Source organism: Equus caballus, chromosome 4, assembly GCF_041296265.1.
Source record: "Equus caballus isolate H_3958 breed thoroughbred chromosome 4, TB-T2T, whole genome shotgun sequence".
NCBI lineage: Eukaryota > Metazoa > Chordata > Mammalia > Perissodactyla > Equidae > Equus > Equus caballus.
In genome coordinates, this window is record NC_091687.1 from 93483635 (window position 1) to 93508132 (window position 24498).

At 45.6% G+C, this 24498-nt stretch overlaps 1 protein-coding gene across 2 annotated transcripts in view; it reads left to right on the plus strand.

The window, feature by feature from the left end:
* Positions 1–211: 211 nt before the first annotated feature.
* LOC100067707 (solute carrier family 23 member 1) overlaps positions 212–24498 on the plus strand; it is a 66021-nt gene continuing 41734 nt past the window's right edge. Inside the window, exons 1-4 of one of the 2 annotated variants that reach the window (XM_014739313.3) lie at positions 212–314; positions 9742–9872; positions 17386–17529; positions 20486–20643. In XM_014739313.3, coding sequence (XP_014594799.3) covers positions 9843–9872; positions 17386–17529; positions 20486–20643 — 332 coding nt within the window. In that variant the 5' untranslated portion in view covers positions 212–314; positions 9742–9842. Of the gene's footprint in view, positions 315–9714; positions 9873–17382; positions 17530–20485; positions 20644–24498 lie in introns of those variants that run through there. The other variant, XM_014739312.3, reaches the window with a different exon arrangement.

A 24498-nucleotide genomic window follows, 5' to 3' on the forward strand; every position in this document is an offset into this window, starting at 1 on the left:
GGGACCTTTGCCTAAGAGACCTTGCCTGCTCCGAGATAAAAATATGCAAGCACAGCAATAACATGATAATATCAAAACAGATGCCGAGGGAGGGCTCCTTGAGAAATCACTAAGAATTCTTGGCATTCGCTAATTACTTCATCCAGAACACCTGTGTATGTCTAACAGCTGTAAGCTATGTATATATTGAAACGCTGGTTACAATAAACTCAGAGTGGCCATCAGCCCTCTCCGCATCTATCCTGGTGTGTACATTGGATTGCGACACCGACATATGGTGACCCCGACGTGATCCAAGATCGGCGGCATTATTGGTGAGTAACGATATGCGGGAATTTCAACCGCCTTTCGGCGGTCCGCCGTGAGAATGATGGGCCAACAATTGGCGATTCAGCAGAAATTATACTTTAAGACACTTCAGCGGCTGCTGAAGGCGATTTCAGTTTTGGTTTCTCTCGCAGAGTAACAGAGGATACTGCTGGCAATATCTCTAAGCAACTGTGACTTGGCGTCGGGAAACTCGAAACGGGGCACACTCACCAGTGCCCCGAAAAACCAAATTTGGGGAGCTCTCAATCAGCAGGCCGACTCTATGTGAATGATTTAGTGGCGGCCTCGTCAGGAAGTGCCGGAGTGGATCTCATGGCTTCAGAGACAGTCGTCATAGATTTGCTGATGAAACCTTTCTTGTTCCTACCAATGTACAGGGACCTTTACAAGCAGGATAATTTGGGTTGTAAATGGGACGCTATAGTTCAGCTTTGAAGGGCTTAAAACATCATTCCTGGGGTAATTGATGCTGACTATCAAGGTGAAATAAAAATCATAGTCCATTTATCTAGTTATTATGTGATAGAAGCTTTTACGAGGATAACTCAGTTGGTATTAATACCTTACTTGTCCCCTGCTCACGCCTCGATTTCAGTTTCGGTTTCTCCCGCCGAGTTACAGAGGATATTGCAATATCTACACATCGCCCCTGGTTCCCTGAGAATGGCACCTTGGACATTGAGTTGTGGGAAAGCGCTGGCAAGGCACTAAAGTCTCACTTTGAGCATGGTCTTTTAAAGGATGTACATATCTTAACGACTTGGGGAACAGTACGTACTGCACTGTTCCTTTTGTGGGATCTATCGGATGAGGAAAACTCGGCCTCTTTCACCAGAGCGTCCTTCAGGCAAAGCGCAGGAGGCGCCACCACTGCCTCCTCCGCCTTGCTCGCCGCCTAGAGACTCTTTTAAAAAGGCCGTTAGTAAGTCTCAGACAAATTTTGAACAAACGTCCTCAGACAATGATGATTTACCATTCCCCACTCTTTTAGAGAGGCGTTTCGCCTTCAAGAACCCTCCTGTCTTGCCTACTGCTCCTCCTTGTACTCCACCGGCCCCGTATGTTGATTCCAGGCAGTATAGTGTGGTTCATAATTGCCTTCCGGAAGGATTAAATCCTGGAGATCCTGATGTTTTTTCCTGTGCCTTCCCCGTAATGGTCAATCATGGGCGAAGAAAACATGAATCCCTTCTTTTTGGGGTGTTTAAGGAGCTGAAAAAGAGCATTAGAGAGAATGGAGTGCAGTCACCTTTCACTGTTGGGATGATAGGCGCACTGGGAGCCAGTTATCGTATGCTACCCTGTGATTGGCTTTTGCTCGCAAAGACTCTTTTGTCGCATGCTGAATATACTCTTTTCAGGTCTGAGTATAACGAGATATCTGTATCCCGATCTATGGATAATCTATCTTTAAACCCCCCTCTCCCAATCAGTGCCGACATGTTACAGGGGGTCGGCCAATATGCGACACCTCAAGCACAGGCTGAGGCAAATGGAATGTTGCGTAGACAATGTTCAGAGGTGGCATTAGCAGCCTGGAAGGCAACTCCCCCTTCAGGGGCAGACAAAGCCACCAATTCCTTTGTGAATGTTCAACAAAGGCCAAACAAGCCATACATAGAATTTATTGACCGTCTCCAGCAGGCAACTGAGAGACAAATAGCTCATCCTGAAGCAGCTCAAATTATCCTGTTGAAAATAGCCTTTGAAAATGCTAATGCTGATTGCTAGTCTGCTATGTCTCACCTTAAAGGGTGAACTCACACCTTAGGGGATATGCTGGAGCGTGTCTGGAAGTAGGAACTCATAGTCATGTGGCCAAAGTAATGGCAGCAGCGTTTTCGCAGCTGCCCAAAGGTGCTTTTTGATAATGCCTGTTTTAAGTGCGGAAGACCTGGACACGATGCAAAATAATGCAAGTCTGGTCCAAAAAATATCTCTGGTAAAGGAGGGCCAGCCGATATTACAAAGCCGCCTTCTAAACCATGTCCTCAGTGCTGAAGGGGATTCCATTGGGCGAATCAATGTTGCTCTAAAATTAATGTAGATGGTAATCTAATCAACCGTGATTTGCCGTCGGGAAACTCGAAACAGGGCACACTCCCCAGTGCCCCGAAAAACGAAGTTTGGGGAGCTCCGCTGCCAAGAGGGGGGCCAATGGCTTCGGCCACACTGGTGATGGTGCTTTATAGCCTTGCCCACTTGGCCTCCCCATTGGCCTAAAAAGCAAACCTCTGCATCTGTACAAGGTGTAGGGGGGCTTATGACACCTGAGGGAAGTGATCAAGTACTCAAAGTCAGAGGACCTGAAAACAGAATTGCCTTAATTACACCCTACGTTCTTCCAACTCCATACTCCCTATGGGGGTGACAAATAAAAATGGCAAGCAATAGGATATATTGGAGTATATGAGGAAGCCATTTGGTATAAACCTAATTCCGCCTGACTTTGTTTTTCCAAAAGGGCCTGACTGTAGCCATTGAGCATGCATTGTATATCTATTTAGACATTTTGAGATAAAGGTGCAACTTCCCTCCCCCTCCCAACGTTGGCATCTCCTTAAAGATTAGGCATTTTTCTTTAGGCTGGGAACTGATTGCAGCACTCATCTGTGACCGCCCAGCTCGAGGCAACAGACCTGCTAGCCTGCGGGGTTCACTGAGACAGCAGACCTATCTGCCATTTCCATCAATGGCTGTGCAGACAGAGCAGCCTCCTGACTATTGTAACAGGGACATTTCAATCATATGTGAAACATACTCTTTGAAGGTATATAACCACCCTGTGTACCCCCACTTCTTTGGAGTGCTCTGTTCCTTTGTGGAAAGACTCTCCTGGGTTATAATCCTCAGATTTAAGCTCAGAATAAACTCACCCAAATTTTTATTTGTAGATTGGTTATGGATTATTTTCCTCGACAGCAGTGAGATTTGCTTTCTCAATGGAAACTATCTCTAAACGTTAAGCCTTTTCCCTAGGGGCCACTGATGTTATTAACATTCCTCCCATACCTATTCAATGGAAAACTACCATGCCTGTATGGACAGATCAGTGACCCCTCCCAAAAGAAAAATTACAGGCTTTAAAGATGCTAGTACAGGAGCAACTAAAATTAGGCCATATTGTACCCTCAAACACCCCAGTATTTGTGATAAAAAAGAAATCTGAAAAATGGAGATTACTTCAGGACTTAAGGGCAATTAATGCTGTCATGCAACCTATGGGGGCTTTACAGAAGGGATTGCCAAACCCTTCTTTAATACCTGAGAATTGGCAAATTGTTGTTATTGACATTAGAGACTGTTTCTTTTCTCTACCTTTGTGCGCTGCTGATAGGGAAAAGCTCGCATTCACTGTCCCAGTTTATAACGATCAAGAGGTCCCCCAGAGATATCAGTGGAAGGTCTTGCCTCAGGGCATGAAAAACAGTCCTACCATATGCCAACAATTAGTAGGAGATGTGTTATTAACTTTTCGAAGCAAATACCCTACTATACAACTTTACCATTATATGGATGATATTTTATTAGCAGCACCAACTAAAAAGTTTTCATTAACAGTATACCAACAATTAATTGAATTGCTAAAAGGCAAAGGCCTGCTCATGGCTCAAGATAAGGTACAGCTTACCTCCCCCTGGAAATTTCTAGGATTGATGATTGATAGACACCTGGCAAAGCCATGCATTCCCTCTATTTCCATACCCAATACTTTGACATTAGTTACATTGCAACAGCTTTTAGGAAATATCAGTTGGATACGTCCTTTTCTTGGCATCCCGACGCATTCTCTGAGTCACTTGTTTTCCTTGCTACATGGTGACTCTTCCCCTCATCTACGTGCACTCTTATCCCTGAGGCAAAACCAGAACTAAGCCTAGTAAACAAGGCTCTAACCTCCCAATTTTTAAATCGCTTTGATCCAGAAATTCCCTTATGCCTTTATGTGATAAACACACCTAAGAGTCCTACTGTTATCGTCTTTCAAAAAGCGGGCAAGGTTACAAAATGCTTGGAGTGGATATACTTGCCCCACACACCAGCTAAGGTACTCTATACATATTTTGATGGAATAGAAGAGGTTATTCAAAGGGGACGTTTATGGTGTTTACAATTGCGAGGCGCTGACCCTCAGACCATTTTTTTACCTTACACATCTTCTCAATTTGATCATCTCCTCTGTTATCTCTTCCGGAAAAACCAGAAAAGCCGGTATAGCTTGGTTTGCCAATAGTGACTGGCAGACCAAAGTCTCTCACTGCTGTCCCGCTTTTGCCCTCCGTTTTAAACTTTCATCAAACCACACAAGATATTTTCACTCATTTTCTGAAAATCAAGCAATTATTGTCCCAGCGTACTCACTCCTGCTTTATTGCACACATACGCTCTCACACTCCTCTTCCTGGTCCTTTATCTCAAGGGAATGCTATTGTTGATTCTGCTGTAGCCAATGTTTGACTTGACTGTCCTGTTTACAGCAGCACGTTCGATTCACGCCTTACATTATTGCAATGCTCCAGCCCTGCGCTCGTGCTTTCACTTAAAACGACAGGCTGCACAAATAATTGATGGTTGCCCAGCCTGTCAACAATCTTCCCTAGCCACCTCTCCCTTCACTGCTGATGGGGTTAACCCTCGTGGACTATACAGCAATGACCTTTGGCAAACGGACACAACAATATTTCCGCCTTTTGGACGTTTCAGGTATATTATCGCTTATATTGACACTCACTCTCGATTTCTTTTCACATCGGCACATACAAAAAATACCGCTAAACAAGTCGTTTGTCATTGGCTTGCTATATTTGTTTTCGTGGGGTCTCCTACATGCATTAAAACTGATAATGGTCCCGAGTTCTCAGTGTGAATTTTCCGCCAATTTTGTGCAACTTGGAATATTATCCATAAAACTGGCATCCCCTATAATTCTACGGGACAAGCTATTATTGAGCGATGTCATAGAAAGCTAAAGGCTGTTTTACAAAAAATGAAAGGGGGAAATGAGTATTATAAGAATGATCTGCAAGTTATTCTCAATCTCGCCTTATTTACTTTAAATTTTTTGAATCTAGCGGAGGATGGCACATCAGCTGCAGAAAGATATATGGGTCAAACTCAGAACCATATGGCCCAACAAAGGCCACATTACACACATCTGTTTTGACACAATATCTTGGCAAAGTGTGGATTAAAACGTCCTTATACGGATATCTGGGAGGGCCCTTTTATGGTTAAATGTGGGAAGACATGCATGGCCTGCTCTGGAATAACCGGAAAATGGACAAACGGATAAGTAAATCAGTTTTTTTCTTTTTCCTCCTTTCTTCTCTAATGCATGTTGAGGTGATTTCAGAGCATGAGAATCTCACATATTGGGCCTTTATTCCTAATTCTCTCTCTACTCTGGTTACTTGGTGGCATGCCAATCCCCCTTTGTCCTCTAACGATTCTGATTGGCCAGGAGGAACCGGGGTACCCCGACAACAACATACAGGCCTGCACCAAAAGGAAGAAGAACCTCTGGTGATGTATGCTAACAATTTACCTTTTTGTATGGTTTATCAAAACAAAAGCACAACATGTGCCACCTTTCAGGAACAAAAGTATTTGTATTACCAACCTAAGAAAGGACAACAGGCAGCCAATCTGACATACATTACTGCTATATCAACATCTTACGAAGACAAAAGTAATGTCACACAAGTTCCTTCCGTCCCAATTTGCCGTCCAAAAGCTGATTGGCGTTACAAACATTACTCAGTACAGTGGTCCCCTTGCCGTACAGCATATCCAAGGCGGGGCAACATCTTTGGGGCCAACGTGCTGGATTGGGGACCTCATGGACATCTTTTGAGTGACAATATACTTGGGCCTTCAACAGATCAAGTCAGAAACCTATAACATGGAGCGAACATGGCCTATCTGGACCCCTTTTACAACTATCGTACAATGAGACAGTGTGCAGCCCCCTCACAAAGGAATATGGAGGATTGGGTTGCCTTTTATATCACGATGATTGTCGCATGGTAAATATGAGAATGCAAGTGGCGATTATTCATTGACTCTGATTTGAAATGTTTCTGATACCGTTATGATCTGTACCACCCATCCTTATGTGTTATTATGGGAAAAAAATGTCCCCACTATTGAAGAATCTTCTAGTATGTATGTAATTAATATTTCTCCCCCATGGTATTCTGATTGTTTAACACATTATAATGTACCCTCATTGAATGTGACCTATGTAATGGTGTTAAAAAGAAGAGCACATTTTTGGTTACCTGTTTCTCTAAATCGGACATGGTCCGAAGAGCATGCTCTACATATCCTCCTTGAGTCCATGAGAAAATTAGGTCCTAAGTGGTTTTTGGCTACGCTAATAGCATTCATTGTGTCCGCGGTGATTATCTTTGCATCAGCTGCTACAGCTACTACTGCCTTGGTTAACAGTGTTCAAACAGCCCATAAAGTGGAGTCTGTCTTGGTAAATGTCACTCAAGAATTACAGACACAGGCAGATATTGATAAAGGGCTAATGTCACGATTGCAGGCATTAGAGGCAGCAGTAGAGTGGCTGGGAGAGCAGCAAAATGCTTTATATATGCGTATGAAATTAAAATGTGACTGGCAATTTACCATGCAATGCGTTACCCCCCTACCGTATAATAGCTCGCTGACATCTTGGCAAGAATAAAAAACATTTACAGGGGGCATTTAATACCTCCCTGGCCAATGACATCACTGGGCTACAAGCTCAGTTAGAGAGACAGTTACAAGAAGTACATAAGGTGTTCTCTCAAAAAATATTTCAAGACATTGAAAATGGGTTACACTGGCTAGAGCCCTCCAATTGGTTCTCGGGCCCCAATTTACACATATTTGTTAATGCTGGTGTGATTTTGATATTATCCATGTTAATAGTTTATGTTTTACATCTGCTGTGCTCCCTGAAAAAACAACAAAGTCAACAAGAGCAAGCATTGGTTATGATGGGCCTTCTGGCCTCAGCACAACATGACGCCTTCCTTGCTTTAAAAAACAAAAGGCGGGGAAATGTAGCCACCCCTGACACAGGAAGGGTTAATAATCACTGGAAAAAGCTTGCCAACAAACTGTGACCTGGAGGTGAGAAGGCCAGTTAGCCAATGACGGGTAAGACCCCCTGGGGGGGCAACCTAAGCCAGGCGGCTGCCGCCCGGGGGCACAGATGGAGAAACGATATCGATATCGGGAGCAAGAGGGACCGTTGCCTAAGAGACCTTGCCTGCTCCGAGATAAAAATATGCAAGCACAGCAATAACATGATAATATCAAAACAGACGCCGAGGGAGGGCTCCTTGAGAAATCACTAAGAATTCTTGGCATTCGCTAATTATTTCATCCAGAACACCTGTGTATGTCTAACAGCTGTAAGCTATGTATATATTGAAACGCTGGTTACAATAAACTCAGAGTGGCCATCAGCCCTCTCCGCATCTATCCTGGTGTGTACATTGGATTGCGAAACCGACAGGTGAACACAGAAATGTCTTGTGCAGAGAACCATGTGAAAGACTGTCAGGCCCAGAAAAAGGACTTGAAGATGAAGAGTGAGGAAGGCTCTGGGACACAGTGAACAGGCAGCTAAATGAAGTGGGAACAGGAGACCATCTTTGGGATTTATCTCAATTGTGGAGCTAAGCCTGCGCCATCTTTCCTCACGCTCTAGGAGAGTTAATTGTCCACCTAAACAGTTGGCCGGGGGTTGGGGAAGGGGTTGCGGGGGGAGGGTGAAGCCAAGAAAGCCAAGACCTTCAGTGTAGGGAGGGCAGCATCTTGGAGAAGGCCCCTTCTATGTTACCCCAAAAGTGACAGAGAAAAGAGAAGTCCAACAAGAACCCACCCTTGCCCCTGCCCGCAGGTCTGTGGGGCGGGGTTGTGGTGGGCAGCACAGGCAGCCCCTGCTCTGATGCCCACCAGCCAGGCCCTCCTGCAGCAGCAAAACCCGTGCTGCTCGCTGTGGAGATCCCCGTGGATGGTGACACCTGCTCTCTGTCTACCTTGTACTTCACCCAGCCCGGGGAACCGCACATTTCGTGCGTTCAGGGGAACCCAACAGACAGAGTAGTCCGTGCCCTCCTGGGGCTGAGCAGTCTCACCTTCACTTCCGAGGTGATTATGGGGGCCCCCGGGCGCCATTTGTAGAGGACCCACATTTCCTCTCATTGCCAGCCCCAGGAAGCCCCCTGCGTCCAAGCCCTCTGGGCCATCTCCCCTGGAGCCTTGTCCTTCCATTCTCCAGACCCAGAGGGTTCGCAGGTCTCCATCCAGCATCTCCTCGAGCCCTGTGGGCTGTGGAACAAGATTGTCCGGGTTTGAACCTCAGTTCCTGCGTTTTCTATGAACCTCTGGCAAAGAGCTCACCCCATCAACACCTGAGTTTCTCGATCTATAAAATAAGGATGTAGATGCTAGTTTTCGGCGAACATTAAATAATACAAAAACAGTGCAGCAAGTCAACATAGTGAAGCATTTAGTAAAGCTAGGTACTTAGTGACCTTTGACTGTCTTCTGACCTTGGTTTTCTGGCACTGCCCAAATCAGGTCTGTCTTCTCCCTGGTCAAACATCTCATTGTTGTTTTTCTCAGTGCTCCCTCTTTGACCAACTCCCATTTATGTCTGTGTGCGTCCTGCGTGTTTTTTGAACTTTGAGACCCAGCGCCACCCATTAGAGAACAGGACACCATCACGAGTAGTTGGCACTTGGCTTCCTTTGGACTTTGTGGAATAGGGTTTATCTTGTGTTTTCGAGGAGAGTCTGCCAAGAGCCCTGTGCAGAATGAGAGTAAGGTGATACCTTCCTGGACCCGTCTCTCTAAAAGCTGGGTTATTAGATGTTTCTGGGTGTTAGGGAGACAAGCACCTAAGAATTAGAAGCGTTTTTTCCTGTCTCTCACTGAGGCTTTGCTGCATCCTTGAGCCCTAGTGGCTGCTCCCAGGTCAACAGTAATACCCTTTCCCTCATGACTTCATTAATACATCTCAGGGGCCAGCCTGGTTGGGCTGCTTTTGCAGTACTTTCATCACAGCTCAGCCAGTCACTAGAAATCAGCTTTCAAAAACTGGAAAGCCTCTTCAGCCAGAGCCTCCCCCTCATCCCCTCCTTTCCTGCTCCCAGGAACTCGGCTTCCCCAAAGTGAGCTCCTGACATACCCTGAAAGGCTGTGCCCTAATTTGTCCCTTAGTATCATGGGGTATCAACTTCTCTGCAATTACCCAAACTTACCAAATTATGACTGGAGAGGGCTGGGGTGGGGCGGTGGCGCGGGCGGGAGTCTGTTGCAGATCCGCATCTGGAGCCAGGAGGCCCCTCCCTCCCCAGAGCCAGGCCCAGGATCCCTGTCTGCCTCTCACTTTTATTATTTTGGCAGGCATTCAAAAGTTAATCTTTCTCTAATGGAGCAGCTTCCCTTTTTCTTCACCCTGAGAGGATGCCAAAAGGAGAAGACCTCCAGTTGCCGTGAAGTCTGCCATGACCAGCTGTGAGCACCCCGACTTCCTGGTGAGTGCTGGTAGAAGAGAGAGGGAAAGAGAAGAGGGGGGCAGGCAGAAAGGGAGAGAGAGGCCCCGAGGGGCCAGCAGGGAGTCCTAAAGCCCCCATTCCTTATTAGTGCTAAGGACCGAGCCTCACAGTCCAGACAAGATTTTAGGTGATTAAACAGGGGTGGCGGCCGCCCTCCCACCTGGTCCCCAGAGGCAGAGATTCCTCCAGGGCTGACCCTGTGGATGAACCACAAGGACTGAGGAAGAGCTGGAGGAGCCCCTTTGCTCTACCTTTGACCTTAGGTTTGTCTCTGTTGAATCCAAATATTTGTTTTCCAGGGTTCTCAGTGTTACAATTTCTTTGCTCAGAAGCCCTTTCTGAACAAAGCAAAGGGAAGGAGAGAGGGAAGCAGAGAGAGAGAACTAATGTTTGCTGACAACCCACATGCCCCAGGCACTTCATGTACTTGGCTTCCTTCCCTCCAAGCCAATGGCACAGGCACCTCTGTTCCCATTTGCCCGATGAGGAACCTGAGACCCAGAGGAGTAGAGTCACAGTGACCCATTCAGAGGCTCGTGAGCTAGTCCTGGCCCCACCACCTCTCCCACCTGTTTTGGCCACCTGAGACTAACAGGGGATCTGAGCAGAGACCCTCTGTTCTTGCCACTCACACCACAGGCAGAAAGAGCCCCTTTGCACCAGGCCAGGGCTGTCACCTGAATGAGGCCCAACCAAGGCATCTGCGGGACAGCTGCCCCTCACACCTGGGCTGGGTCCCCAGAGCTGTCCCCTGGAGCCAGGCTGCCAGACCCTGCCCACTGCTGGTCAGCCATCTGGTAAAGAGGCCCTGGCCGTCTCTTCTGGAAAGTTGTGGGAGGCCCCTGAGAACATTCCCCTTTCTTCTCCTCAGAATCCTTTCTGCCACCACCTCATGGAAGCAAAACGAAAACTAAAAGAAAAGGTCTTGGGATATAAGTTGAAGACTGTTTTCTGAAGACTGGGATCTTTGCCACACTTGGGGCTTACCTGCGGCCAGTGGGGAGGGGAGGTCTGGGCCTGGATCCATCTCCTCTTCGGTGGCGTCTTCTCTTCATTTTCCTCAAAACCTCAGTTTCAGCACCTGGATTAAGAAGTCACTTTTCTGAGATGTTTTTGGTTTTCACATGCGTGTTTCTCTTCTAGAACCTTCTGGGGATATAAACACGGGGAAGATAGCTGATGGCCTAGCTAGGGGAAAGCAGGGTACACAAAAATTACTTCTGGTACAAGGGAGAAATGGTAAATTACATAACAGAGGCAACATGTGCTGGAGTACTAGGGAGAAAAATCACACGGGGGTGCGGAGTCAGGGGAGGTGATGGGGACGAGGCACTGTGCTCTTGGAAGCAGGGGGTGGGTAGGGGAAGCAGGGCACTGAGTGGGGAGCACAGGGGGAGCAAAGGCTCTGAGGCGGGATCATCGAGGCCACATTTGGAGAAACCTGGACGATCTGATCGGCTAGAGCCTGGTCAACGGGAATGTTAGGAAACGAACCTAGAGGGTCCGGTGGGGGCACAAAGGCTGTGTGGGGTACGGATGGAGTCAGAGGGCAGGGATCCGTCTTCCCCCAGGAACTCCCCCTTCCCACTGCTGCTCTCCCTGCACCAGGGTCTCCTCCTGCTCTGCTCATCTGTCCTGGGAGCTGGAGGGCTGTAAGTAAAGGGGACGCACCTGCAGGCGACTGCCTTGATGCTAAAACAGGATGGTTACCTTCTCCTGTTTACCGTGGGACCTTGGACAAGCCATGGACCCTCACTGAGCCTCAGTCTCCCCACTTGTGAATTGGGGCAGATGAGAGGATGCATCGGAAGCTCTTTGTAAACTGTAAAGCTCTATAAAATGCCAAGGCACGGCAGAACTCCTCTTTTGATCAAGTCTTTCAGTGAGGTTACAGCCATGTATTGAGCTGATGGACTCACCTCCAAGCAGAAGAAGAGCTGTAGCCTCTCTTCTCATCCCAGTGCTCACTGGCAGGGATGCTGCATCAAGAATCCATTCTTCCTCCAAAAAGGGACTCGAAAGCTTCTGTCTGTGGCTGCATGAGTCACAGGCACAGACTTCTCCCTGCAGGGATTCTCTGGGAGAAAAGCGCCTCCCGGATTCAGATATGCTCCAGGATGGGACAGTGTCCGCCTCTGTCTGAGAAGGGCTGCTCTAAAAGGGCTTTGGGATGTCACTTGTTTCTATGTATGTCTTTAATATGCTACTGTTTCATCTCTGACCCAGAGGAATCTTACCACTCTGTGTACTTAGCGTGTGTTTTGTTTTTTGCTCCATCTCTTTGCAAAAGTGACACGAGGTCATTTACAACCAGACGAGTCTCTTGATCAGGCTCTGTGTTTTCTACTGCCATAACTGACGGGTTTCTCAGAAGTCGCACACTCTTACCAGATGAGAAGACTCAGTTGTTCTCAGGGAAGACAGGATTTTCCCAGCTCTAAATTCTAAATGATTTTTTTTTCATTGGGACTTCATGCAAGATCAGTTTCCCAGATAATTGTGTTTTGTTTTTTAAACCAAGCTTATGCATCTTTTCCTTTTTTTTTTTCTTTTTTTTTTTTGCTGGCAAAGATACATACTGAACTAACGTCTGTTGCAGATCTCCTATCGTTTTTTTCCTCCTTAAAGCTCTAGTACGTAGTCGTATATTCTAGTTGTAAGTCCTTCTAGTTCTTCTATGTGAACTGCCCCAACAGGATGGCAACTGACTGACGAGTGATGGGGTTCCGCAACCGGGAACTGAACCTCAGCCACTGAAGCGGAGTGTGCCAAATTTTAACCGCTAGGCCATCAGGTCGGCTCCTAGATAATTGTTTTAAAGCAGGTGCAGGAGTGGTTTCCATAATCTTCAGATGATCCAATTTGATATCCAGACAGAACTTAGATTATTAAGAGGTCCTCAGGCTGGGAATAGTCTTGGAGTCATTGGCGCCTGTGAGGGAAAAAGACCAGAAGGTCCAGAGCCAACAGTTCTCTCCAGTCAGTGTTTCCCTCCCCGTCGCCTTCCTGAGAATTCTGAGAGGTCCTGAGAGAGGATGTGAGGTGAGCTTGTTGGCAGAACACACACAGCTGTACCAACCACAGCCCTGTGAGCTCACGCATGGGCGCACACAGCAGGATGCCACATACACTGCACACACTGGAGTCTTCAAGTGTCCTTACAACCATCCCAGATTGAGATGGGGAGACTGAGGCTGGGAGAGGTGAAGTGATGTGCCTTTGGCCTCCAAGCAGGGCGCTGACAGACCATGTCAGCCCAGCTTCAAACTGCATGGTCCATTGTTCTGTGTAGCCTACCCAGAATCAGTCAATCAATCAATCAGTTGATCGATCAATCTCTCTTTCCTTCTCCCTCTCCTCTTTTCCTCAACCTGTTTTTCCTCTGTTGCCCTCACTGATTCCTCCATACATTCACTAAAACCTCGTGACAAGAGCTCAGGGGCCCAGAGTTCGTTCCCTCCTGCACCCTGCAGTCTGTCTTGGGCCCAGCCTTAACCTCCTTTGGCAAAAACAACTTTCCTGTGCAACCCAAGTACCAAGCAGCATCAATACATCCTTCTTCTCAGAAGTCTAGATAGGATAAGCACGATGTTTCAGAAGAGTTCTACCAGTTAGTTAGGTATTTACTTAAAAAAAAAAAATCAAAGGCTGGCCCCATGGCCTAGTGGTTCAGTTCACTTGCTCTGCTTTGGTGGCTGAGGGTTTTGCTGGTTCAGGTCCTGGGCACAGACCTAGCACCACTCCTCAAGCCATGCTGAGGCGGTGTCCCACATAGCAGAGCTAGGAGGACCTACAACTAGAACATACAACTATGTACTGGTGGGTTTTGGATAGAAGAAGAAGAAGAAGAAGAAAAGATTGGCAACAGATGTTAGCTCTGGCCAATCTTTAAAAGAAAATCAGTGAGAAAAACTCTCTATAGTCATTAATTTATGCATTTATTCATCTAATTCATCAGTCAGCAGATAGTTGTATGAGCACTATCTATGTGCTGGGATGGCCATAGAGACTTTATGGGACTTGATGATCTTCTGGACAAGGAAACACGGGGCACTCAGGCCTGTTTTGGGCCAGGGTAAATGTGCTCATGGTTTTGTAGGAGCCTCTGAGGAGGAAAGGGCTACTTTAGTCTGAGGCTGGGGTTGGGTGAGGCCAGGGAAGGCTTCCCGGAGCAGGTGAGGGATGCATACTTCCAGGCATCGCTAAACAGATGAGCAGAAGCAAAACTCTTACATTAATCTTTTAGGACCTAAATGTTGGAAGATTAATGAGCAAACACTGTTCAAAACCCCAGGAACAAAATGACTCTGCAGAGCTGGGCTGCGGCTGGATCAGTCAGCCCACCGTCAGCAGCCTGACCATAGCCCTGGGCTCCCCCAGCTGCTCCGAGGCTCAGAGCGCTATGCCATGCCTTCTCCATGGCCAGTGATGCGGGCCCCACAGGTGGCTCTGGGAAGGAATTAGGATCAGTATTTGCTAATGCTCTAACCCCATGGAGGAGGAGGCCTGAGTTCCTCAGTCTCCACACAGGAGACGGGATGGTCTACCCGCCCCACCTCCCCATGACAGGCAGCACTGTCCCTAGTTAGGACTTCGGTAGTGGGACTTGATCAATACTCAAAACAGCAGTTGTTAACTGAGAGTGAGCTCACTCCTCCCCTTCGGGGACATTTGCAATGTCCAGAGACATTTTTGGTTGTCACAACTGTAGGGGAGGAGGTGCCACAGGCATCAAGTGGGGAGACGCCACAGGTGCTGCTTAACATCCCACAGTCCACAGTCGAGCCCCACCCCCCGATGCATACACACAACACAAAAAGAATTACCTCGTCCAAAGTGTCAACAGTGCTAGTGCGAGAAACCCTCTCTTAGAAGATAGTGTTCCCTAGGGACCAGTGCTGTCCTGGAGGTGGTAGGGACAACCACCCAGTTCTTGACCTGGTGCATTTCTTGCCTCGCTCCACTTCTAAGTAAGTGGAGAAAGCCACTCCTACCCCATCTCCATCTCCTTTTCCCACTTCTCCAAAGCAGGACCACTACCCATTACGTACCACAGTCACAGTGCCCAGGGCCCATCATTCTTGTAGGATCCCATGAAAATGTTTTTACTTCTTTTAAAATCAGAAGAAAAAAAGAACTTTTAGATCAAAGAAAGTGTTTTAACATAAAATATTTGTCTTTATACCAATGTAAAAAAAATATTAAATTTTTTGTGGAAGAAGAATCCCATAGAGTAGCAGTGCTCAGCACCCACGAGGGTCATCATGCAGCCCTGGTTCAGAAGTTTCCTCTGAGTCTTGGCTGAAATAAAGGGGGCTGAGGCATAGAGGTGGGTGTTACTGTTCCTTTCTGGAACTTTCTCTGTGAGAAGCCCACACCACCCTCAGGGCAACCCTGTCTCTGCCACTGTGCAGACCCTGCCTTCTGTCGTCTGACTACGGCCCGGGACCCCACTGAGGCATATCACCTAGGGCTGCCTGATTTTCATGCTGTTGGGCTTGCTACCTTCTGGCCACACTGGAGACATTGTTCTCATGTTCCTGTCACCCACAGCTAGCTGCTCAAATGTCAGGCCTAAGCACAAATTTAAAGTCTTTGAAACATGAGACTGGAAGCTCATCTTAATTATAATAGCTAATATTTATTGGGCAATTACACTATGCCAGGCACTGGACTTTGTGCTTGCTGCTCTAGTTTTTTCCAGCTTTTCTTTTTTTGAGGAAGATTAGCCCTGAGCTAACATATGCTGCCAATCCTCCTCCTTTTGCTGAGGAAGGCTGGCCCTGAGCTAACATCCATGCCCATCTTCCTCTACTTTATATGTGGGATGCCTACCACAGCATGGCTTGCCAAGGGTCGCCATGTCCGCACGTGGGATCCGAACCAGTGAACCCAGGGCCACCAAGAAGAACGTGTGCACTTAACTGCTGTGCCACCAGGTCAGCCCCTTTTTCCAGCTTTATTGAGATTTAATTGACAAATAAGATTGTGTAAGTTTAAGGTGTAAACTTACCATGTGGATTTGATACAGGTATATATTGCAACATGATTCCCACCCTAGCATTAGCTAAAACCAGCCTCACATCACAGAATGACCATTTCTCTTTTGTAGTGAAAACATTTAAGATCCACTCTTTTAGCAACTTTCAAGTATATAGTACAATATTATTAACTATAATCACCAAGCTGTGATATCAAACCTGAAGTGAGTTTGCTCACCTGCTGCACAGAAAGCCAATCTCTGGCACCTGGTGTAGTGGAAGAAAGTAGGAATTTTATTATTGCACGGCACTGAGCAAGGAGAAAGGGCAGCTAATGCTGAAATCTCAAACTCCCTGAAAGCTAAAAGTAAGGGTTTTTATTTGGGGTTTTAGGTAGGGGAGAGGAAGCATATGGCCTTGCTCATCAGAGCTTTTCCACTAGCCTGGAGCTCCTTGGCAGGGAGGAGGAGGAGATAATGAACCCAGGTGGTTGTCCTTGGCTGTGTCTGTCTCCATGGAGGATAGTCGATTCTGGGGCCAGGAAGCCAGGGAGTAAGCAGGGAATCAGTGTTTTGGTTTTAACCCCACATATGCTGGGTTTAATGCAGGGAAACTGATATGAGGGCCGCTATCAGCTGTACATTAGATCCCTAGCTCTTATTTGTCTTATAATATTTGTTTGCATTCTTTGACCAACATCTCCCAATTTCTTCACACTCCTATTTAATCTTGTCAACTATCTATAAATAGATGTTATTGACATTTCTGTTGTATAGATCAGACAATGAGGCTTAGAAATATTAGTAATTTGCCCAAGCCTGGTAAGCTATGCAGCCAATAAGTTGGAGGGGAAAGTTTATAACTGAAGTTAATTTTGGTTAAACTGGTAGGAATGTAAGTTGGTATTGACCCCAGAGCATTCTGTATGCACTGTACTCATTTACATTTGTGTGTGACATCCATTCATTTGGTCTACACTGAGCACAAGGACTGCTGCAGAAGCGGGACAACAAAGAAGAGTAAGGCACAATCAATGCATTCTAAGAATTCACTGCCCAGCAGAAGAGATGGATAAGGAAACAGTCCATACAATATCCATACTGTGATGAGGGCTTTGGCAGATGTGAGCCCAGAGCCTGAGGGCAGCTACACCATTCTGGGACCAGGATCCTCATTTACCTGACTATGTGGAAGGGAAACTTGCCCATTTTCTGACCTTGGAGTTGGCCCCCATCCCCTTCTGCACATAGCTGCTTCTCTGCCAGGGCTTTAGGCAAGGCATCCACTCCTCTTGCATGGCCCCAGATTCACACAGAGCCCTGTGCAGGTGTATAATAAAGAAAATCACTGCTCTTTTGAGTCTGGACCTAGAAATCCCAAGCCAGCCAACAGTTATCCTTGTCTCTTTGCCTCTTGCCTCTGGAAGGCTGTCCATCTGTGTGGTTGAAGTCAGGAAGTCCATTTGATTCCTTTGGAAATGCCCACATGTGTCCTTCTGTTGTTCCCAGCAGCAGGATGATAACATGCTCAGCTCCCAAGATGATGGCCAAGGCAAGAAGAAAGATGGTCAGCCTGGGAGTCCCAGCAGCAGCCACCTGGCCTATGGTATCTTGGACGTCCCACCATGGTATCTCTGCATCTTCTTGGGGATTCAGGTAATGCCAGCCAGCAAACACTGGGTCCAACAAGGCTTTGCCTCAAAAGCCACATCAATGCACACCCGGGTCACATTAGGCAAGATCCACAACTTCAGTTGCTGATACTGTCTTCCAAGTAATTGACCTCTAGGGGAGCTCAGAGCTCCTCTGGTCTCTCTTTCTGTCCAAGAGTTTAGGGGTAGGAGGAGGAATTAAGGAGGATTTTCTCTCATGCTGGGCTGATAGGTCACATCAAGGACACCAACTTGGCAATTTCTTTTTCAAGATACCAATTTTAATTTATTTGATTGGCAACAAGTAAAAAATTTGATAATCAACGTTTGGGGATTTTTCGAAAAGAAGCTCTCTTGAACACTTTTGTTGGAGTGTTATTTGCTGCAATCTTTCTGGATTACAGTTTGGTGATTTCCATCAACATGTAAAACACATATACCCTTTCACCCAGTCCCCAGTGCTTGAGTTTTTCTCTGTGGATGTGCTGACAAGGCTTGTTCAAATAAATAAAGGTAGTTCTTGTAACATTGTTGGTAATAATAAAATCAAAACCACATAACAAAGCAACAAAACCCTAGAAACAATCAAAATACCCATCACAGGGAACTGGTTAAATAAATTGTGGCACATCCTAACAAATGACTTTTTTATGCAACTGTTAAAAAGGGAAGGATATATTTACCTTACAGTTAGGGAATGTTCCCCAAGTTATATTAAATGCAAGAAACAGAATAGATAACTGTGCATAGTGTGATCTTTTTTCTGTTAAAAACAAACATAAAAGAGATAGAATGGTAGAAATAAGTATATGTAAGAACTTTATATGTTTTGAATGGTTCACAAGAAACTAATAAAGCTGTTTAGCCTTGGGAAGAGGAACTAGGAAAGGCAGGGTAGCTTTCAACTTTCATTTTTTTATTCTGTAAATTTTATAGCATGAACTTTCTAATTTCATAGATGTGTTTCTTTTACTATTACAAACTGTTCAACATGGGATTGCAGGGATATGATACACATTTTTGTTTGCTTCTTGGTGCTTTTCTATAAAATAATAGTGAAGGTCATATTATTCTTAAAATATTGTTGTGAGCCAATATAATGGATAATGTAGTTATTTTATCATGAAAGAATGTTGAATTTTTTCAAATACTTTTTCTGTGTCTATTGAGATGATCATATGATTTTTATCTTTCATTTTATTAATGTGATGTATCATATTTATTGATTTGTGTATGTTGAACCATCCTTGCACCCCAGGGATAAATCTCACTTGATTGTGGTGTATGATCCTTTTAATGTACTGTTGAATTCAGCTGGCTAGTATTTTGTTGAGAATTTTGCATCTATAATCATCAGGGATATTGGCCTGTAGTCTTCTTTTCTTGTAATGTCTTTGTCTGGCTTTGGTATTAAGGTTATGCTGGCCTCATAAAATTAGTTTGGGAGTGTTCCCTCCTCTTCAATTTTTTGGAAGGTTTTGAGGATTGTTGTTAATTCTTTAAATGTTTGGTAGAATTCACCAGCGAAACCTCTCATCCTGGACTTTTCTTTGTTGGGAGGGTTTGGATTGTTGCTTCAATATCCTCGCTTGTCATTGGTCTGTTCACATTTTCTGTTTCTTTATGATTCAGGTTTAGTAAGTTGTGTGTTTCTAAGAAGTTACCCATTTCTTCTAGGTTATCCAATTTGTTGGTGTATAATTTTCATACTAGTGTCTTATGGTTCTTTGTATTTCTGTTGTATCAGTTGCAATGGCTCCTCTTTCATTTCTTTCTTTTTTTATTTAAGATTTTATTTTTCCTTTTTCTTCCAAAGCCCCCAAGTACACAGTTGTGTACTTTTAGTTCTGGGTCCCTCTATTTGTGGCATGTGGGATGCTGCCTCAGCATGGCTTGATGAGCAGTGCTATGTCCGCACCCAGAATTTGAACCGGAGAAACCCTGGGCCACCAAAGCGGAGTGTGGGAACTTAACCACTAGGCCATGGGGCTGGCCCCTCCTCTTTCATTTCTGATTTTATTTGTTTGAGTCTTCTCTCTTTTTTTTTCCTTAGTCTAGCCAAAGATTGGTTTATATTTTCAAAAAGCAAGTTGATCTTTTCTATTGTTTTTCTGGTCTCTGTTTCATTTATTTCTGCTCTGATCTTTGTTATTTCCTTTCTTCTGCTAAATTTGGACATAGTTTGTTCTACTTTTTCTAGTTCCCTGAGGAGTAAAGTTAGGTTGTTTGTTTGAGATCTTTCTTCTTTCTTAGTATAAGCATTTGTTGATGTAAACATCTCTTTTAGAACTGCTTTTGCTGCATCCCATAAGTTTTGATATGTTATGTTTCCATTTTCATTTGTCTCAAGATATTTTTTATTTCCTCTTTGACCCACTGGTTGCTTAGGAGTCTGTGGTTAATTTCCACTAATTTGTGAATTTTCCAGTTTTCCCCCTGTTATTGATTCCTAGTTTCATACCACTTTAGTTGGAAAAGATACTTGGTATGATTTCAGTCTTCTTAAGTTGGATAAGACTGTTTTGGGACTTAATACATTATCTATCCTGGACAACATGCTTAGGCCTTCCTGGTCAATGGTCTTGCCCTCACCTTCTGCCTTGTTTTAATAATGAGCCTCTTGCCTTGTTCTTATCCTTGTGGCCCTGTCCTTGCTTCCTGTTATGTCCACCTTGGCTGTGTTTCTGCTTTAGTTTCTTACTCAGGATACCAGTTCCAAGCACTAGGGTCCTGTCCAGGATCTGCCCTTGAACCCCAGACCCTCTGGCTGGGTCCTTGTTTCTGATAGCAAGGCCTTCCTGGTACCCACTGTTTGCCTGGATTTCTGCCTGCCACTCATGGAGAGCTTCCTCAGAGACCTGAGATGGAGCTCTTGGCTCTGGCAATGGGAATGGAAATGAGGGTGGTTCAGGAAGCCACAGCATTTACATGCCCGTCTACTCTCTCTGCTCTGCCCACAGCACTTCCTTACGGCCCTGGGGGGCCTTGTGGCAGTGCCACTCATCCTGGCCAAGGACCTGTGTCTGCAGCATGACTCCCTGACCAAGAGCTACCTCATCAGCACCATGTTCTTTGTCTCTGGCGTCTGTACTCTCTTGCAAGTGCTTTTAGGAGTCAGGTAAGTAAACTCCTCCCCATGGATTCACACTTTTACCTGCCATAGTATCAACAAGTCTTGCTTGGCTTATAGCAGGAGAGGCAGTTAGGAAGCTGGTGTGACATGGTAGAGGGAGCACAGAGCCAAGAGTCAGAGCGTGGGTTCAAGTCCTAGCTTCAACACTTCCTATCTATATTAGCTAGGATTCTTGATTAAAATAACACAAATTCAGATTAATTTAGGCAAAAATTTGTTTGTTATTAACTGATAAGATCAAGCCAAAAGAAAGGCAGGGCACATTATGCATCAGGAACACATTGAACCAGGTACTCAATGCCACCAGGACTTTCTCTCCATCTCTTGCCTCTATTCAGGTCCACCCCTAATATTTGTGAGACCCAGGGCAAGAGTATAAATGCAGACCCACACACTCCGTGTCTAAATATCAAAGAGTTATAGACCAAACTTCCAAACTCCTAAATAAAATGTGTTCTTATCATCCCACCTGAAAGGCCAGGTTTGAATTAGAATTCTCTGATTCCTTCAAGTTCTGCTGTAGAACCTGGCAGCATGGGGAGGGCTGGCCCCCACCCTGTGGCCTTCCCCCTTCTCTTCCCACCACAAGCTTTTCCCCAGATCATATATGGTCTCACATGCATGGATGTGGACACCCCAACCTGCACACACAAGTTCCATCCACTCCACCCCCCACCAGATTCCCCAAACAGCTGCCCCTTGGCCATCCTTCAGGCCTGGGGGTTTGCACACCAGCATCATGGTCAGCCTTCAGCAGCACAGACCTGGGGAATAGGCCCAAGCAGGCACTAGAAGAGGCTCAAGGACATTTGGACAGAGAATTCTTGGGACTCAAAGGTAAGGGCACACAGACTTCTGGTGGGTAGAGCCCCTCGCCCTGCAGACAACCCCCCAGAGGAGGCCAGAGTGGAGCCCGCTACAGCATCAGGCTAAGTGCAGGGGGCTCTCCTCTCCTAGTCTGAAGACAAGACTGTCTCTTCATTACTCTGCCAGTGCCAATGCTTCATTCTCGCAGACACACTTCCTGCACATGTCCATAGACAGGGCTGCTGGCAGGCCTCACACTAACCCCTCAAAAGGAGTACTGCTCTGGCTGGCCTCACATTTTAAAATTCCAGGGGAGAGCTCTGATTGGTTCAGTTTAAGCCAAATGCCCAGCCCTGGACCCACCAGGGCAACAAAAATATGGAAATTCCAATTCAGGAAGACAAGTTCTGTTCTGAGTAGAGAAGACAGCAAACATTCACAGAACCAGATATGTGCTCTGGGATCTGCCAGATGAGGCTCATGATAATATGTGCCCTGCTCCTTTACAGTGTCATTGAAATAATTGATTGTTATAATCAGTGGAGTCACCTTTTTTGTAAAATCCTCAAGTCTTTTTTTGCTCATATGTAGGCTCATAAATTTAGCCTGAATAAAATGGAGTCCTATTGCCCTGGAGCTGGACTTGACCAAACTGTGAACAAAGCCTAGAACTCATGTCTTTGGAACATTTCCTCCTCCTTTTCACACATCTTGTCTTCACATTCTCCACCACCACCCCCGGCCCCGCCTGGATCCCACACCACACAGTGGCTCCCTTGGGTCACCATCTCCTCAGGAAAGTCCTCTCTGTTGGTCCTCCAGACCTTTCTTGCTCACCTGCCTCTCCTCACATCTGTCAGTCCTGTATCTTCTTCGTCTCACATTTATTTAGTATCCAGACCAAGGACAGACCCAGGTTTTGTTCAGCCTGAAGCTTATACAGTTTTTGGTGTCCCCTTTAAGAAAAAAACCCTCAAAATTGTGAATACAAATCAGGTACAAAAGAGAATATTATTACCTTGAAAAAATCAAAACACATTACAAATTTTTAAAAACAGATAAAAACAGAAATGCCACCAATTTCAAAACATAGCTTGGTATTTTTTATTCTTTAACCTTCTCATAATCCCCTGTAATACAATTTTCCCCAAATTTTATGGTTACATACATTTCAATCCCCTCTTCATTTCACAGAGAGAAGAAAAGATAATTTAGTCATTCCTCTAGCAGGAGTCACTCCAAAACTGTTTGTTACGACTGCTCGTTGGGACTCATTATCATGCCTCACATGCAAACTGTAGTACTGCTGTAGATTTGTGTCCCAAAACACAGGAATTCTGACCAATTCTATGGCACGTGATTCCTATCAATTTTTTATAAATGCATGGTGCGTTTATCATTGCACATGCTGCGTTGTTAAGCATATTCCTGATAGGAGGAAACTTCCGTTGTGCCTGCACGTCAATGAGAACCAGACCTTCTCTGGTAGTTTGACGTAGCTGCTGGTTGGCCAATTTGCCACAGACTAGCTTCTGAATGCATACATTACAAACCTTGTTTCTCATCTACCACCCACATGTGTCAAGTGGCAGATGCTGTAGGTCACATTCATACCATAATTCATACCATAATATGTGGCCTCTAGTCCTGCACCTTCATGACATATAATGAGCTGCACAGTGGGCAATAGAGCTTTGCTAGAAACCATGAATACCCTAGGTGGCTAGCAGCACATTAACTACACATGGGTAGTTTAGTGGTCTTGAACCATAAAATATATCCCACTACATTCAAACTAAATTTATCCTGACTCAACTCCCCCTTAGCCAGATCTTAAAAGTGTCCATGGCCTTTCAAATGCCATCTGGCGCAAGGGTTGGAGTTAGGGAGGTGGCGGTGGAAGGAGACGGTAGTTACAGACAATTGTGGCTGAAATCTTTTACTTTTGCAAATTTTACGAAGGTGTATGGCTAGTGAACACATTGCAGGGCCCCTCCCTGGGCTTTAGAAGGAACCATGCAAGGGAGAGGCCCGCCACTGTGAATCTGCTTTGACCTAATCTGTGCCAGGCCTGTGCTCAGCCCTGGAGTTGCAGAGGAACATGGAAAATCTTCCCTACAGTGTGCTTCTGCCTGACCTGTCTTAAGAGGAAATGACTGGACACGAAAAATTAATACCCATTTATTCCTTATCAATTATCTGAATCAAGCCCCACAGGTGTAGGCTGATACGGGGTTGGCCCATTGTTTCCAGGACAGGCTGACTGCAGGCAGCATCCAGAGGAGAATATTCCTTCCTACCGTGGTCTTTTGCTAAATCAAGTCAAGGGCACTTTCCACAGTGCTTCCTTTGCAAGACATGTCCAGGAGCTATGCCAGTGCTGAAGTTCTCCCATTCTCTGCCGAGGAGTGGGAGACTAGCACCTACATCTTTGGCAGGTTATTTCCCTTCTCCCTCTATCTTCTCCTGTCACCATCTCTGTGAGCCGAGATTTCTTCCAAATTCCCCATCAAGAACTGAAAGAGGTATGAGATTTGCTCTGATCTGTCTCTCAGGTCCCTAAGGTCCAGGACCCTTCCTTCCTTCCCAGGATTGGCCCCTGGAATTTCAGATGCTGTAGTAGCATTAGGCAGGCCTTGCAGCAACCTGTATGGATTCCCAGGAGCCCCCCAGCCCTGCCCCAGGCCCATGGAGATTTACAAACACAAACTCTTCTGGATGGAGGAGACCCTCACCTTAAACCTGAGACTGTGTCAATTATAATTATATTGGAGGCCAGGAATTCCAGTCCTGGCTTCTGTGCTGTGGGAACTTGGACAAGTCAATGACCCTCTCTAGGGCTCAATTTTCTCATCTGTAAAATGAAGGAGTTGAACTATATAATATCTAAAAGCCCCTTACATCTCTAATATTGTGGACACCTATGATGTCAACAGAGAAGATGATGAAGTGCCATATTTCAAATGGATAATCAGTAGTAAAAGTGCCTGTGGACCTAATGTTCTGCTAAGTTCTGAGAAACAATAGTTAATT